The sequence below is a fragment of the Orycteropus afer genome, unplaced genomic scaffold (assembly GCF_000298275.1).
Source record: "Orycteropus afer afer isolate SDZICR_OR568_19922 unplaced genomic scaffold, OryAfe1.0 scaffold00302, whole genome shotgun sequence".
Lineage (NCBI taxonomy): Eukaryota > Metazoa > Chordata > Mammalia > Tubulidentata > Orycteropodidae > Orycteropus > Orycteropus afer.
Genome location: NW_006921889.1, coordinates 1,590,028 through 1,607,382, shown reverse-complemented (window position 1 = coordinate 1,607,382; position 17,355 = coordinate 1,590,028). Strand labels below are relative to the sequence as shown.

The 17,355-nt window shown below is 40.3% G+C and overlaps 1 protein-coding gene across 1 annotated transcript in view; it reads right to left on the bottom strand.

Moving 5' to 3' along the window:
* Positions 1 to 16,724, bottom strand: part of ZFR (zinc finger RNA binding protein) — a 108,083-nt gene extending 91,359 nt beyond the window's left edge. Inside the window, exons 1-2 of the mRNA XM_007951601.2 lie at positions 16,688 to 16,724; positions 16,303 to 16,396 (exon numbers count right to left, since the gene is read on the bottom strand). Of these exons, the coding sequence (XP_007949792.1) occupies positions 16,303 to 16,396; positions 16,688 to 16,724 (131 nt within the window). The remainder of the gene's footprint in view (positions 1 to 16,302; positions 16,397 to 16,687) is intronic.
* Positions 16,725 to 17,355: the final 631 nt, after the last annotated feature.

The following is a 17,355-nucleotide window of genomic DNA, read 5'->3' as shown; positions in this document are numbered from 1 at the left end:
TTTTTTAAAACTGCAAAAATGTAAAACAATGCCATGCTTACTATTTTTATTTTTGGAACATAGTTATATTTCATAAAATATTTTTTGTTAACATGTAATGAGTTTATCGTTCTTATTTTAAAATGAATTAACATATATTTTTGATTCTCAATTTAAAATTTTAAAAGAGTAAATGTCAACAGATAAAACACAAACAGAAGCTCTTTGGAGTTCTCAATAGAATTAGAAGTATTAGAAAACCAAACCAAAACCACTGCCAACAAGTTGGATCCGATTCAAAGCGACTCCTCCTTGGGTTTTCAAGGCAGTAATCACTACGGAAGTAGATTACCCAACCTTCCTTCCGAGGAGTGAACCGCCACCCTTCTGGTTAGGAGTCAAATGTCTTAGGCACTATGCCACAAGAAGTGTTAGAGGAGCCCTAAAAGCAAAACAGAGATCACTAATCATGCAGTGGTAGAATTTTCACCCCCTTTGCTGGAGACCCAGGTTTGATTCCTGGCCAATGCACCTCATGTGCAGCCACCGTTCCTGTCACTGGAGGCTTCCATGTTGCAATAATACAGAACAAATTTCAGCAGAGTTTCCAGACTGAGTTGGACTAGGAAAAAAGGTCTGGCAATCTACTTTGAAAATCAATAGTCCCTGAGTGACAGGAGGCCCAAGTGTGTTGCCTGCAGCTGCAATATCCTTACTCAGGGCTCCAAATCTCCTTCCAGTTTACCCCACGTGCTGCTATGTAAGTATCTCTGTGTTAGGATAAATGAAAGGTACTGGGAGGCAACAGCTTAGAACTCTGGGACTTCCAAAAGAAAACATCAAAACCAACTATAGGTAAACCCACTGCCATCAAGTCAAGTCCAACTCACAGCAACCCTACAGGACAGAGTAGAACTTCTCCATAGGGTTTCCAAGGCTGCAATATTTACAGTAGGAAATTGTCACATCTTTCTCCCACCTGAGTGGCTGGTAGGTTTGAACCACCTCAGGAAACACCTACTTCTCCCTTTAAGGGAGAACTGTATATCAGACTTGGCGCTGGGTAAAGGGGAGAAAAGGTTCACTTGAGAATTCTTAAATGCTAGCCTTCTCCTAAGTTTGGATGCTTGAATTAGCATTATCTGGGCAACTCCAAGCAAAGAAATTAAGTTTGTGATTCTGGACTGAAGCTGGCTTAATATTTTATCACAGTGCTTCTAGGTTCCATAAATGCATCTTCCTCTCTTAATGTCACAAATGAGATTCCAAGAAACAGAAGCTCTCAACAACAAAAAAATCACCACAGAAACAAGGAAACAATTACGAGCAAGAGGCTAACAAAATTAAAAAAAAAAAAAAAAAGACAGGTATTAAAATTACTGGATATAAAATATAAAATAAGTACATTTAAAGAACTAAAAGAGATGATCAAAACTAAGACCAAGGCACAAGAAATCAATAAAAAATAACCAGTTAATTTTTAAAAGAGCAAAAAGAACTTCCAGAAATGAAATGATGCTGTTGTTAGGTGCCATCGAACCGATTCCAACTCATAGTGATCTTGTGATGGCGTAGAACAGCCCCACAGGGTTTTCTTGGCTGTAATCTTTATGGAACATATTGCTAGGTCTCTCTCTCCCACGGAATAGCTGAGTGGGTTAAAAACCACCAACCTTTTGGTTAGCAGCCAAGTGCTTAATCATGCCTCCTTCAGAAATGAAATTTTATACATTTTATAATCAGAAATTCAGAACAGTACAAAATAACTGATATAGATGGCAAAAAAGTAGTGAATTAGAAAACATCTGGACCAAAATCACCCAGAATATATACAGATAAAGAAACGAAAAATACTAGAGGTTAAAAGATATGGATAGACTAAAAATGGTAACTTAACACATATCTAGTTGGAGTTCCAGACACAGAAGAAGAATGGGAGAGAGGAAGCATTATCAAAGTATGTCTGAGATGTCAGAATTAATGAAAGATAATCTTCATTTCTTAATAAACTCCATGTGAATTTAAATAAATAGCGATTCACATCAAGACACATCTAAATGAAACTATAAACACCAAAAACAAAGATCTTATAAACAGCTAGAAGAAAAAGAAAAAATTGCCTGCAGAGACTGAGGACCTCTCAAGAATGAGGGTGAATGAAAGATACTTTGAGATTAAAAAACAAACTGTTACTAGCAGACCAACACTAAAATAAAATTCCGATTTATTCTGGAAGGATGAAAATGATCTCACAATAAACAACAACAACAAAAAAGTGGTAAATGTAACAGTACATTTAAATAAATCAATGACTATGTAGAACAGTAATGACTGTATTCAACCTAATTGGCTGTGGGGTTAAGAAAATCTAAAATACTGTAAAATAGCACAAACATCCAGAGGGAATATAGGTTAAAGCATTTTAAGTCCTGTTTAGGAGAGTAAAGATAACTTTAGACTAAATGAAATATTGAACTTCTAGAGGAATCATGATAGGTTAGAAACAGAATGTTTTATTTTTGACCTTGTAAAGGGAATGAGAGAAGAAAAATCTCAATTAAGAACATGTAGATAGTTTCTCTTAACTTAAATTCTTACATGTGTTTTTCACCCCCTGAAAACTATACTTCTTGTTGTTATGTGCCTTCAAGTGGGACCCAACTCATAGCGACACCTCCTTGGGTAGCCGAGGCAGTATCACTATGGAAGTCGATTGCCCCATCTTTCTTCAGAGGAGTGGCTGGTGGGTTTGAACCGCCAGCCTGCTGGGTAGCAGTCAAGTGCCTTACACAACCAGAGCTCCTAGACTATGTGGGTACATTTGTTTAGATTTTGGATAAAGCTGCAAAGTGACTGATAAAGCTTTTTTTTTTTTCTTCATGGCACACAAAACAGTCTGACCTTTCTCTCCATTAGACCAAATTTAATGTTCAACACTGTTAAACTCTTCTAGGTCAACTTGTGACATTTTATCTATCTATAAAATTTCTGACAGATTTAACATCTTTAAATTTGGTTTGGTATTTTATAACACTGCAAAAAAAGATACAAAATTAAACTTCTTCACAGACTCACCCCAGAGACAAACAAACCGCCCTTTACCAATTCCTTATAGTTGATATTGTAACGTATTGCTCCCATTACCTTTATAATGTTATTAAAAGGATTGTATCGCTGTAGTATTTTAGGAGCTCTGGTGGTGTGGTGCCTAAGGCATTGGACTGCTAACCAGAAGACTGCCGGTTCAAACCCACCAGCCACTCCTTGGAAGGAAGACTGGGCACTTTACTTCCATAGTGATACCACCTCAGAATGAGCTGGATCTGACTCAATGGCAATAAATTTGCTTTTTGGTAGTTTTTAGAAAATAAGTTTAAATTCAGGTTCCATTTCTTCTTAAATACTAAGTAAGGGGACAGACCCCAAAATAATCAATCCTACCATTTCCAGGAACTCACTAGATTCATGGACTATGGCAATGGGGTAGAGTTTATGTTTCACATGAAAACTGTTAATAGTTTTCCTGAGATCTTTAACCCTTTAATATGCCAGAAAAAGTCATTACTTACCATTCACCCATCTGGGTCCACTGGACTCTTCACATTTTTTATATTTTTAAGTTATTTGACAATTTATGTAAGAACACAAAATAATGAAAGGCAACAATTAGAAACTGTTAATAAGAATTTAAATGCAGTAAATGCAAATTTCCATTCCATACTACTCTGGTTTTCAAGGTTTATGCAACCAAAATGAATCATGCTCTCTAACTTTCATACATGAACCTGAAACATATCCATCTCATTTATGCTGATTCCAGTTTTCAAATGTATCTCTAATTGGATCTAACTCATCATTACTCTGGTTTTTCCTCCTACACTTGCCTCACTACATGCAATACTTATAAGAATTTTTGAAATGCTTGAGGACTCATATTTTGTTTTAGAGAGGACAATAATAGTTTTTACTCCATAATTGTAAAACGTTCTCAATTTTAGATTTGGAATGATCAGTCCAGTCAATCTTTTCATTTCTATACCACCTAATTTTCCCAGTCACCTTTGTATACACATCAGCCTTTAGCACTTGTCCAATAATGAACGATGTCAAGTAAATTCTGATTCACAAACATCATAAAAGATGAAAAAATTCTGCCACTATTCTTTTAGCTACATGGGATGTCTGGTTCTCACCACAGACAAGAGTATTTTCAGAAGTTTTTAGATTTTGTCAGTGTGGATAAGGGATTACTGACTTGTATGATAAGACCCGGAAGTCCTCTCATTTGTTGTTGTCAGATACTCTGTAAGAAATGGACAGCCAATGTTGGACTTTAAATAGAAGTGCGTTGTGATTAAATTTACATTTTAGAAAGACCATTCTGATTACAAGGAGCTCTGATGGCATGACAGTTAAGTGCTCAGCAGTAACCAAAAGGTCAGCAGTTTGAATCCACCAGCTGCTCCATGGGAGAAAAGATGGTGCATGTGCTCCCATAAAGATTACAGTCTAAAAAACCCTAGAAGGCAGTTCTGCTCTGTCACAAAGGCCCGCTTTGAATTGTAATAGACTCAATGGCACAAACAATAACATTCCGATTCCAGTAAAAAATGGATTGGGGATGGGCAAGACTGGGGAGCAACAGAAATTATAAAGCCATTTTCGTAAATTATAGCATTCTTTCCTCTCCTCTGTATGGTTATTATATAAAGGGCTTTCATCATTGAATTTCCTATCAAAAAGTGTTAACAATTCTTCAAACCTATTTTTCAAAGACATTCTTTGTCCTTATGATACACACTGCCATACCAATCAATGAACTTTGTTTTATATACTAATCTTTCCCAGAAATAGAACAAGAATTTGAAAAACTTATTTTTATAGGCAAAACTATGTTGCTGTTGTGTGCTGCTGGGTCCACGAACAGAACAGTCCAGAACAGAACTGCATTATAGAGTTTCCGAGGCTGTAATCCTTATGGAAGCAGATCACCAGGTCTTTTCTACCTCAGAGAGGAACTGATGGGTTCAAACAGTTGACATATCGGTTAGCTACTCAGTGCTTTAGCCACTGCACCACCAAGGCTCTTTTAGAAAGACAGTTAAAAGATCAGTGGTTGCTAGGGATTGGGGGTGGGGGAGAGGGATGAACAGGTCAAACACAGGGGACTTTTAGCACAGTGAAACCATTTTGTATGACACTTTAACGGTGTATTAAGGCGCTCTGGTAGCATAGCACCTAACGCATTTGACTACTAACCAGAAAGCTGGCAGTTCAAACCCACCAGCCACTCTGTGGAAGGATGAGTGGGCAGTCTACTTCCGTAAAGATTTATAACCTCAGAAACCCAAAAGATGTCTCTATGAGTTGGAATAGACTTGATGGCAGCGAATTCAGTTTATTTTTTAAATGGTGGATACATGACATCATGCATTTGTGAAAACCCAAACGAATGTACAACAAAGAAAGAATCCTAATTTAAGCTCTGGCTTTTAGTTAATAATAATTTATCAATATTGATTTCATTAGTTGTAATAAATATACTACACTGATAAAAGATAATAGGGGAAACTGGAGGAGAGGGAGAAAAGGGCCATACAGGAACACTGTATTTTCTGCTCAATTTTTCTTTATACCAAAAATTGAAATAAAACCTATTCATTAAGAATTTTTTAACTTCATCTGGACTGAAATCTTTTTCTAGTTCTCCTCTAAAATTCCCATTAAAATTATACCAATAATTTAATAACTCTGTGTCAACTTCTTAATCCAGCCTCTTTAAAGTCCTAACATTGCTGACTACTTTTCTATGCCCTTTTGTTTTATGAAATAACAGTCTCCTGGGTCTCTGTCCAACCATTATCTCTTTTTTTCTGTGTTGCCGTTAGGTGTCAACAAGTCGGTTCTGACTCATAGCAACCCTATATACAACAGAACAAAACACTGCCCAGTTCTGCGCCATCCTCATAATCTTTGCTATGCTTGAACCTATTGCTGCAGCCACTGTGTCAATCCATCTTGTTGAGAGTTTTCCCCTTTTTTATTGATCCTCTACTTTACCACACACGGTATCATTCTCCAGGGAATGGTCCCTTCTGACAGTATGACCAAAGTACATGAGAGGAAGCCTGGCCATTCTTGCTTCTAAGGAGCATTCTGGCTCTACTTCCAAGGTAAGATTTGTTCTTTTGACAGTCCATGGTATTTTCAATATTCCTTGCTAACACCACAATTCAAATGCATCAATTCTTCTTCAGTTTTCCTTGTCCATCTTACATGTATATGACATGACTGAAAATACCAAGGGTCGGGCACATCTTAGTCTTTAAAGTCACATCTTTGCTCTTTAACACTTTGAAAGAGGTCTTTTCAGCAGACTTGCCCAGCACAATCCATCGTGATTTCCTGACTACAGTTTCCATGGGTGTTGATTGTGAATCCAAGTAAAAGGAAATCCTCGACAATTTCAATCTTTTCTCCTTTTATCACGATGCTGCTTATTGGTCCAGTTGTGAGGATTTTTGTTTTCTGTACGTTGAGGTGTATTCCATACCGAAGGCTGTAATCTTTGATCTTCATCAGAAGTGCTTAAGTTTTCACTTTCAGCAAGCAAGGTGGTGTCATCCCCATGTCTCAGGCTGTTAGTAAGTTTTCCTCCAATCCTGATGCCATGTTCTTCTTCATACAGTACTTAAACATGGGTACCCTCCAAATTTATAATGGTGGTTCTACTCCTTCTCTACTTTTCTTTCATCCATTCATTTAAAAATGTTTACTAAGTGCCTGATGCATGCCAGGCACTGTATTTTCTCTGGTTCACTCATATTTAATTCTAACCACGGATAACTACCCACCAGCCACTTCTCGGAAGGAAGATGGGGCAACCTACTTCCGTAGTGATACTGCCTCGGAAACCCAAGGAGGGGTCACTGTGAGTCAGGTCCAACTCAAGGGCACATAACAACAACAACAACGGCTAACTACCAGACAGATAATATCCATATTTACATTACTAACCTCTATCACTTTTCTGAGCTTCACTTTCAAATGTCTACCAAATAGCTAACACTGATGGCAGTATACCGGTCTGAGGAATTCACAAATATTATCTCACTGAATCCTCAAAACAACACACAATGGAGAACGCAATAGTCCCCTCAAAGGCTAACTATACCTACACGTATGGTGTGTGTGTGTGTGTGCACGCGCGCACGCACGTTCTGGTAGTACAGTGCCTAAGGCACTTGACTGTTAACCAGAAGGCAGGCGGTTCAAACCCACTAGCCACTCCTTGGAAGGAAGGTTGGGCAATCTACTTCCATAGTGATACTGCCTCGGAAACCCAAGGAGGGATTGCTATGAGTCAGGTCCGACTCGACAGCATGTAACAACAACAATATATATGTGTGTGTGTATATATATATATATTTTAATCTAACAGCTAGTTACATAGGTATGTTTAGTTATGACATTTCATTATATACAGTTAATTCTCATTATTTATAGATTTCATATCTGTGAATTTGTCTATTCCCTAAAATTTATTTGTAATCCTAAAATCAATCTTGTGGTGCTTTTATGTCATTTGTGGACATGAGGAGATTAGCAAAAAATTCAAGTCATCTGACATACACATTCCCACCTGAGGCAGAACAAAGTTATACTTTGCCTTTGTATTCCAGCTCTCATACTGTCTCCTTTTGGCAATCTATTTAGCGTAATTTTTTTTCATTTTTTGTGCATTTTGTTTGATTCTGTTGTTTAAAATAACTCCCAAGCATAGTGCTGAAGTGTCTTCTAGTGCTCCTAAGTTCAAAAATGCTAATGATGTGCCTTGTGGAGAAAATAAATATATATATGTTCATTTAAGAATAAGTTATACTGCTACTACTTGTAAGTTCAATATTAATGAGCCAACAATACATATTAAATAAGGTGTTTTAATGAAATGCACCTAAAGTACGGTTACATATTATCAGTTGACAAAATTGTTGTGAACAGAGGTTTGTAGGAACCTAACTCTATGTTTTCCCTATAAGCAGTATCAGTATTTTCTAATGGGTTTGCAGCGACTTTATAGAGTATTTAAAAAAAAAAAAACAAAAAACAAAAAACTCATTGCCATAGAGTCAATTCCGCCTCATAGCAACTCTGCCTTGGGTTTCTAAGGCATTCTCTATGGAAGTATATTGCCCGGTCTTCCTTCTGAGGAGTGGCTGGTGGGTTTGAACCCCCAGCCTTCTGGGTTAGCAGTCAAATGCCTTATAGGCACTACGTCACCAGAGCCCCCTTACATAAATAATTTTGTTTCTTAAACTTCAGTCTTATGAGGTTAAGGACTAGTATCAATCCAGTTTTTAGATGAAGAAACTAAAATATCAACAGAATTTCCAAGGTCACACAGCGGTGATTGATGGAGCCAGGATTCAGCCCACCCAGTCTCAATCACAAGCAATTCACACATATGTATCTAGTTCAATATTTTTGTTGTCTAAAATGACCTTTCATTTCAAAAATTAAAGACCATGATGTCTACTCTACCTCAATCTCCCAACTAAGTCAGAATCCTCCAATTCCCCATTTTAGTATTTTGTCAAAGCTCAGTTATAACCATTACTATTGGATAGTAATTTGTAGGTTTATCTGTCCTCACCATTATCCTTGAGAGCTAGATTTATGCTTACTGCAGATACTCATTAAATATTAAATAAATGAATTACTTTCTACAAATATACTTTAGTATAGATTGTGTCTAATACTAAAACAAAACAAAACACCCAATAAGAGCTATACTGTACATGCTTTCCCATGAAACACTAAAAATGCCCTACCAATATAACAATGACACTAATTCTGTATGCTGATAGAGTGGCACCAAAGACAATTCATAGACAAGCACGGTAGGTGCACTCCTCCCTTTTAATCAGTAGATTAAAGATATACCTAAGTAATTTTAAGAGACTTTGTCAATTACTTCACTTTTAAGTCCAAATAGTGTCTTCTGATTAGCCCAATATCCATTTTGTGATAAACAATTTCACTGATTTTCTGTCACACCCCCTCTCCCCCCTTACCTTTTTTTTTTTAACTACCTCTATTTAAATAACTATACAATCGAATCTAACTTCCCATGAAAGCACAAGTCTAGCTCTGGGATTTCTATTCTACTTCAGCGATCTATTTGTCTATTCCTGCACCAATACCAATTTTCCTATCAATAAAATTTTGAGGATGACTTAAGGCACCTACTGATGAAGGCTGAAGAATACAGTCTGCAGCATGGATTACTCAATATAAAGCAAACAAAAATCCTCACAATTGGACCAATGAGCAGCATCACAATAAATGGAGAGAAGATTGAGGTTGTCGAAGAGTTCACGTTGCTTGGTTCTACAATCGATGCCAACGGAAGCAGCAGTCAGGACATTAGACGACGTGTAGCATTGGGAAAGTCAACTGCGAAGGAACTGTTTCAAGTGCTGAGGAGCAAGGATATCTCCTTGAGGACTAAGGTGCGCCTGACACAAGCCATGATATTTCCAATCACCTCGTATGCATGTGAGAGCTGGACAATGAATAAGGAAGACCGAAGAAGAGTTGATGCTTTTGAGTTGTGGTGCTGGCGAAGAATGCTGAAAGTACCGTGGACTGCTAAAAGAACTAACAGATCTGTCCTGGAGGAAGTACAGCCAGAATGCTCGTTGGAAGCAAGAATGGCCAGACTTCGTCTCACCTATTTTGGTCATGTTGTAAGAAGGGACCATTCCCTGGAGAAGGATGTCATGCTTGGTAGGGTGGAGGGTCGATGAAAGAGGGGGAGGCCTTCAAGGAGATGGATTGATACGGTGGCTGCGATGATGGGCTCAAGTATAGCAGGGATTGTGGGGCTGGTGCGGGATCGGGCAGTGTTTCGTTCTGCTGTGCACGGGGTCGCTATGAGTCGGAAAAGACTCGACGGCACTTAACAACAACAACAACAACAAAATTGTGACATGTGACAGATAATACAAGATCTCATTTCTACAAGGCTGGCCCAAATATATCTGGACAAATACTCTCTTCACTATAAACATTAGAATCTTTTTAACAAGTTACTTCAAAAACCCTGTTGAAACTTTTGTGGGAATTGTATTAACTATACAGATTATCTACAACAGAACAAATAACTTGACAGTATTAACTTTTTCATTCCATGACTATAGCTCATCTTTATTTAGGTTTTCTTTTATGACCTTCAGGGTTAAACCCACCAGCCGCTCCGCAGAAAGAAGATGGGGCAAATACACTTCTGTAATAATACTGCCTTGGAAACCCAAGGAGGGGTTGTTAAGAGTCGAAATCGACTCGACAGCAATGAGTTTTATATAAGGCATATTTAAGGAGGTTTTTGAGTAAGGCGTTCTGGTGGTGTAGTGCCTAAGGCACTTGATTGCTAACCAGAATGCTGGTGGTTCAAACCCACCAGCCACTTCTTGGAAGGAAAGTTGGTCAATCTACTTCGGTAGTGATGCTGCCTCAGAAACCCAAGGAGGACTCACTTTGAGTCGGGGTCAACTCGACAGCCCATAACAACAACACAACAGTTTTTGAGTGGCACAGTAAGAAGCTCTGGTGGCATAGTGGATAAGGCATTTAGCTGCTAACCAGAAGGTCAGCAGTTCAAACCCACCAGCTGCTCAGCATAAGGAAGATGGGGCAATCTACTTCTGTAAAGATTTACGCTCTTTAAACCCAACAGGGGTCGGTATGGGTTGGATGCAACTCGATGGCAATGAGTGGCACAGTAGGAGCGTGTAGCAGTAAGGCATTTGGCTGCTAACCAAAAGTCAGTGGTTTGAACCCACCAGTCACTCTGCAGAAGAGATGAGGCATCTGCTTCCATAAAGATTTAGAGCCTGGGAAACCCCATGAGAGCACTGTGAGTGAGAATCTACTTGGTTGTGGTAAAGGTTGAATTTAGTGGCACAGTGGTTAAGGATTCCAGCTGCTAACCAAAAGACTGGGGGCTCGAATCCACCAGCCAAGATGAGGTAGTCACAAAGACTTACAGCCCTGGAAACCTTTGGGGCTGCTCTACACTGTCCTATAGTGTTCTACGAGTTGGAATCTACTCAATGGCAATGGGTTTGGTTTTGGTTTGAAAAGGCACATTAGGTGAGGAAAGTGAGTTTCAGAAATGTTAAAAGACTTGGCTAAGTGACTGAAGGATGAAAGTGGAACTTAAATCCCAAAGCTGTCCAGTTTCAAATTTGTGATCTTTTCAAGGCACTTTACAAAAGCAGTTAGGTATATACACCTTAAATAATCTATGCTGTCATATTCCTATCGATAACTTACACAGGAAATATCAATATAAACATCAATTCTTTCAGGGAAAAAAATTTCATTATTTCAAATTCATTCATGCAAGATGCATTCTAACATCTCTGATTCAACAATGAAAGAGCTCACATAATTAGCAGCTGCAGTATTCTTTTTTTTTTTTGTAGAGCCAGTAAATTTCCATCATCATGGTTTCAAAAACCTGTTCACCTGGTTTTTTCACCACCTCAGCGATTAGTGCTTTTCAACCTTGTTACTTTTATTCTTTCCTTCAACATACATGTTCTTAACATTACATTCAAATACAAAGTCAAAAAGAAAGAAAATGCATTGGCTAATTAGCCTACCCAAGTAGGCTATTAGACTATTCAAAACCAACCAACCAAACCAAACCCTGCCACTGAGTCGGATCCTACTCACAGAGATCCCTCCTTGGGTTTCCAAGGCAGTATCACTTCGGAAGATCGCCCAACCTTCCTTCCGAGTAGTTTGAACTGACAGCCTTCTGGTTAGCAGTCACATGTCTTAGGCACTATGCCCCTAGAGTTCCTAGCCTATCCAAGCTATCTTAATCATGTGAGGAGATCCTCCTTTAGAAACAAGTATCGTGAAAACATATCAAGAATCGTTGTTATGTGCCGTTGTGCCCCGACTCATAGCAACCCCTCCTTGGGTCTCCCAGGCAGTCACTAGAGAAGTAGGATTGCCCAACCTTCCTTCCGAGAAGTGGCTGGTGGATTTGAACCGCCAACCTTCTGGTTAGCAGTCAAGTGCCTTAGACATTATGCTACCAGAGCTCCCTTAGATAGGACAGATGCCTTCTTTTAACTACTGCTGTCCAGACAACAGTAAAATCTACTTAAACATTTATCATTTAACATTTTTTAAGGCACTATGAATATGGGATAATTATTTTGCACATTTACGCAATCTTTAAAGTCCTTGAATTCAATAAATACAGCTATGAAAATGTAAAAAAAGTTTTGCCAGATCATTATTTTACATAGGTAACTTTACTGAGGATAAACAGCAGTCATATAGGAATGACACACCAAGTGTTATACAGAAGACAAAACTAAGCAGAAGCTAAAGATTTATGACGTCTTGGTAACAGGCAGTACCTTGACTAGGTAGGAAGATGACAAGGAAGTCATGATGTCCCAAGTTTTTCTGAATAATGAGTATAAGGAAGCTAGCTATAGGCTGTATAGTTTCAAAATGAGAGCTTCCCTTAGAAATGTCACAAGGTGCACTCAATGGCTCAATACAATCTCACTTGCACTTTCTTTTCCGCTCTGGGAAGGGGGATTATGAATCCACCTGGAACCTAAAGGCAAAAGCTAAAAGCGAGGGCATGCACTCCTAAAGATATTATTATGTTTTATTAATGTTGTTGTTGTTGTTGTTGTTGTTATATGCCGTCGAGTCGGCCCCGACTCATAGCGACACCTCCTTGGGTTTCCGAGGCAGTATCACTACGGAAGTAGGATTGCCCAACCTTCCTTCTGAGGTTAATGGTGGAATATAATAGGATTATTCTATTTTCTGCATACACCACAAATTCCCGTAGAAAGCTAAGAACTCCTATGAGAACTTCTCTATCATTCTCAATAAAGAAATCTAAAAAGAAACAAAAAAATATTTTTGATTCTATGAAAAATATTAGTTATTTTTTTCCATTGAGAATTCCTTCCTCACATTATCTTTGCTACTTGAAAATCTTTATAACTTAAAATAGCTCTTTTCTAAAATTTATTATACAGATGTCTTTCTAAACGAAACATAGCTTCTCAAACAAAAAAGGTACTCAGTAGGTTAGATTCCCACCCAGTTCCTTTTCTGCCAGGAGGTTGTCCCTATAATTTTCACTATACCCAAGATCTCTTTTGTGCTGCAGATTCCCCAAATTTGACATCCTACTGAGAACGTACACATATAAACACATACAGACACAAAAACAAAATAACACTCAGAATTGTAATTCCTTCATTTTGAAGGCTTTTGGGGAAAAAAGCACATGGAAGTTCAGAAAATTATTTACTTGCTTTAAAAATAAACACAGAGGAAGAAAAATAATTTGTAGCCAATGAAATCTGTGGTAAAAATAATTCAGAATACTTTCCACACAAATATTTAGTGAGTATTATAACAAAAAACTTAGTTAATGTAAGCTATTAAAAACAACTTTCTAAGACAGAACTTTAATCCTTAGTAAACCATTATCAACCTCAAATATTAATCTAAAAACAAGTCTAATTTTAAAAAACATTTAATCACATACTGTACTTATCTGTAACCAAGGAAACTAAACTGGAATTAAATTTAGACATAAAATGTTTACTTTCAGTTATCTGTATTCAGTAATAGGTAAAGCAACTCATGGACATCATCCACATGTAAATACTTAAGGAATCTGAGTATGAGATCCTTCAAATTAAAAACAGGAACAACAACAAAGCCAGGCTGGTCTTCCACCTCCAAAAGTTACATCATAACTAGCTAGTAAGAAAAATCAGCACCATCACTGCATTTTTTGCACATGCTTTTGATTTATTGTTGTTATGTGCCATTGGGTCAGATTCATAGTGACCCCTCCTTGGGTTTCCAAGGCAGTATCACTACTGAAGTAGACTGCCCCACCTTCCTTCAGAGGAGTGGCTGGTGGGTTTGAACCGCCAGCCTTCTGGTTAGCAGTCAAGTGCCTTAGGCACTAAACTACCAGAGCTTCCTCATCTTCCTTTAGCCAAAGAATTATTAGTGAGCCTGATTACCTGCCTTTTAATGCCAACAACTATCATTTACTATACTTTTACACAAGGACAGAGCTGCTTAACAATTACTTTCAGTGATATATGCATAAATAAATGTCAAGAGAAGCCTTTTCTCACCAGTCACACACACATCAAGCCACCCAGTAATTTGGAATATTGTTACACTTTACTGAAACTTTCTAAGATTCAAAGCCATAGAAAAATGACAAGTTCTGTAATAACTCCCTACACTGAAATAAAATACATAGTTGCACATATTTAAAAATGATTACCTATTCTTTAGTTGGCAGTTCCTCCTCTTATTTCTATTTGTAGTTCCACATTTAAAAAAATATTTCAAAACTGTCATAAAGAAGAAACCCATCACTTATTCAGTAAATAGTTAATAATCCAACTAATCTATCACTCAGCACATAATGAGAAAATAGAGAAGAAATACTTGTGTAAATCAAGCAAAATTTCTAACCGTTAAATATAGCCTTTTCTAGAACACAAAGTACTTGGTAGCAGATTTATGACACAGATGCTGATAAGCTATCCTCTCTTCCCAGGGAAAAAAAAAAAAAAGCTTGATTTTTTTTTCCCTTTTCTCTCCCTATTAAAATTATTAGCCCTAAAAGTGTTTCTCAAAGTAGATAAAACTTTGTTAGTTCTTTAATTAGCAACTAAATCTTTGAAAGCAAAAAATTTGTTAATGTTTAAAAGCCTCAAGGTTTTACTGTAAATTTGTCATCTCAGTCCTTCTTCTGGAATATAAGCCTCAATATAAGAGACTTGTACAATGCCACATGTGTTTAAGGCACTCACCAATTAGAAAAACACCAATTTCATTACTAAAGTGCACATTTTACATTTCAACATCTCTTAAAATCAATAGGGTCTTCGGCATTGTGTCATCTACTAACTGGCAACGATTTTTTTCCTTTTACTAATGCATAAAACAATAGCATCTCTTACAATGAAGGCATCTCAGCATTCCATGAAATATGGCAACTCTGCTACTTGGAATTACAAGTTTTTAGCAAAAAGGATAGTTAGCCCAATATCTCATTTCACAGAAAAGGAAAATGAAAGCCCAAATAGGATAAGTGATGCCCCAATGCCCTAAAATCAGCAAGTGAGTCTAGCTAGAACAGAAGGCTTCCAGCTCCCAAGGATGGCTTTTCCATTACATAACCAGCCTCCCTCTAAAGCAAATGAGATGAAACTACCTAGGTTTAACCAACAGCTAATATACCTAATAAGTACATAAAGATATCTGATATATCATCTATCAAACGTTTATCACTTACTTAAAACCCCTGTATGCTATGGCCTGAATTTAAATAGACTGTCAGACTGGTTCGTAAGTAACACGCGACAACAGGATTTCTGGTTTGTTTGAAGTTTTTGACAAAATGTATACTAAACTACAGCCGTTTCAAAAATGAGAGCTTCCCTTAGAAATGTCACAAGGTGCACTCAATGGCTCAATACAATCTCACTTGCACTTTCTTTTCCACTCTGGGAAGGGGGATTACGAACCCACATGGAACCTAAAAGCAAAAGCTAAAAGCGAGGCCGTGCACTCAAATTATCAGCACTAGAAACTTCGCACACCTTTTTCAGTCCAACAACTACACAATTCACAGGTGGTTGGTATGTTTCTATCTCTACTCCGAAGGAAAACCAAAGGAACCCAATGAACGCAGTGACGCCCACAGTTGGTTTGCTTGAATGACGGCGAAGGCAAGGAGAAAGCCCACGTCTCCGGGCTTAAGGGGCCGGAGCATCGGACGAAAACGATAACGAGAGGCGGCGCCGACCGGGCCGGGGGCCGCGCGCCTGGGCACTCCGCCCTAGGTTCCCTCGCCCACCCCTTCCAGCCAGAAGTGGGAGGAGGAAGGTACAAGGTGGGGACTGGCCCGGAGGGGAGGCGGGGACTGGGGGGAGAGGGTGCCTCGGCCTCCGTTCCTTCCCCTCGGCCTGCCGGGCGGCGGCGGCTCGGCACCCAGGCCGCGGGAGGCCATTTTAGCTCCGGGGCCGCCGAAGGCCCTCCACGTCCTTAAAACTCGGAGTCTCTCCCTCCCCGCCCCCACGGGCCTGCTCCCCTCCGCGGGAGGGGCGGAGAGGCCCGGACCCGGCCTGCTGGGGGCCAAGGCTCGGGGCCCGCCGCGGGGGGCGTCGTGTCGGCTGCATCCGGGCGGAGGGGCGGGTCGGGGGAAAGAAGGGAGGGTGCGGGAGCCGTTACCTATACTGGGCCGCAGCCGCCGCCGCCCCGCTGTGGGTGAATCCAAAGTAGTTGCCGGTCGCCATTTTGGCATCTTCCCCCAGCCGGCTGGGCACTGCGGCGGGTACGGAAAGTCCGGTCCCATGGCGGGAGGCGAGACGCAGAGGGGCAGAAACGCCGAGGGAGGGAAGGGGAGAGAGAGAGAGAGAGGCGCCGTGAGAAGCTGCCCTCACCGGGCCGCGGCCGAGCCGCCTCCCCCTCCCGCTTGCACTCCCTCACTCACTCGCACGCCCCGGTGGCGGCCGCCGCCTCCTCCCCGGAGCCAGCCCCAACCCCCGCGCCTCCCCGCTGCCCCCGGCGGGGGAAGGGGCCGGGCAGAGGCCACGACCGGGCACATTTTACTCACCATAGGTGAAAGAAACTACAGGGCATATGGGAATCATGGGCTCGGGCTGCTGCTACTGAACTCTGAACTCTCACCCGCTGCCTCCCTCCTCTGCCCCACTCCTCCTCAGCGGAGAACAGACCGCCACCTCCGGCCACACTGCGCAGACGCCGCGGCACTCGGCATGCTGGGAGCTGTAGTCCCCGCTGCCTTGGTGGCTTCCGCGAGCGCGTGCTGGGGTGGGGGTGCGGGTGGGGGTGCGGGTGGGGGCGGGAGTGGGGGTGGGGGCCGGGCCGCCCGCCGGAAACTGCAAGTCTAGCCTTCTCCCAAGGGGTAGTGACCAGGAGCTGCAAGGAGGGCGACGGAGCGCCATACAAGGAGTGCCTCGCCAAACCGTGGGGGAATCAGTGATCAGAGCGTGACGTCTGTTAGTCTTTTCTTCTGACTTTTCTCTCTTCTTTCTCTTTCGCGTGCGCATTTACTCTGTATCTTTCAGTCTTTCTTCACGCTTTCACTTTTCCTCAGAATTTGAGCTGGACTAATTAGGATTCTTCGTTTTCCGCATTTGCTTCTTGTCCTCATCCCTTAGAATAGGGACGAGAGGAAGAGAAAAATTTTACAACCCTACAAAGAATGGGAAAGCTGCTTGTCTGAAAGCACACCCCCAAACATCCCCCCTCAACACACCA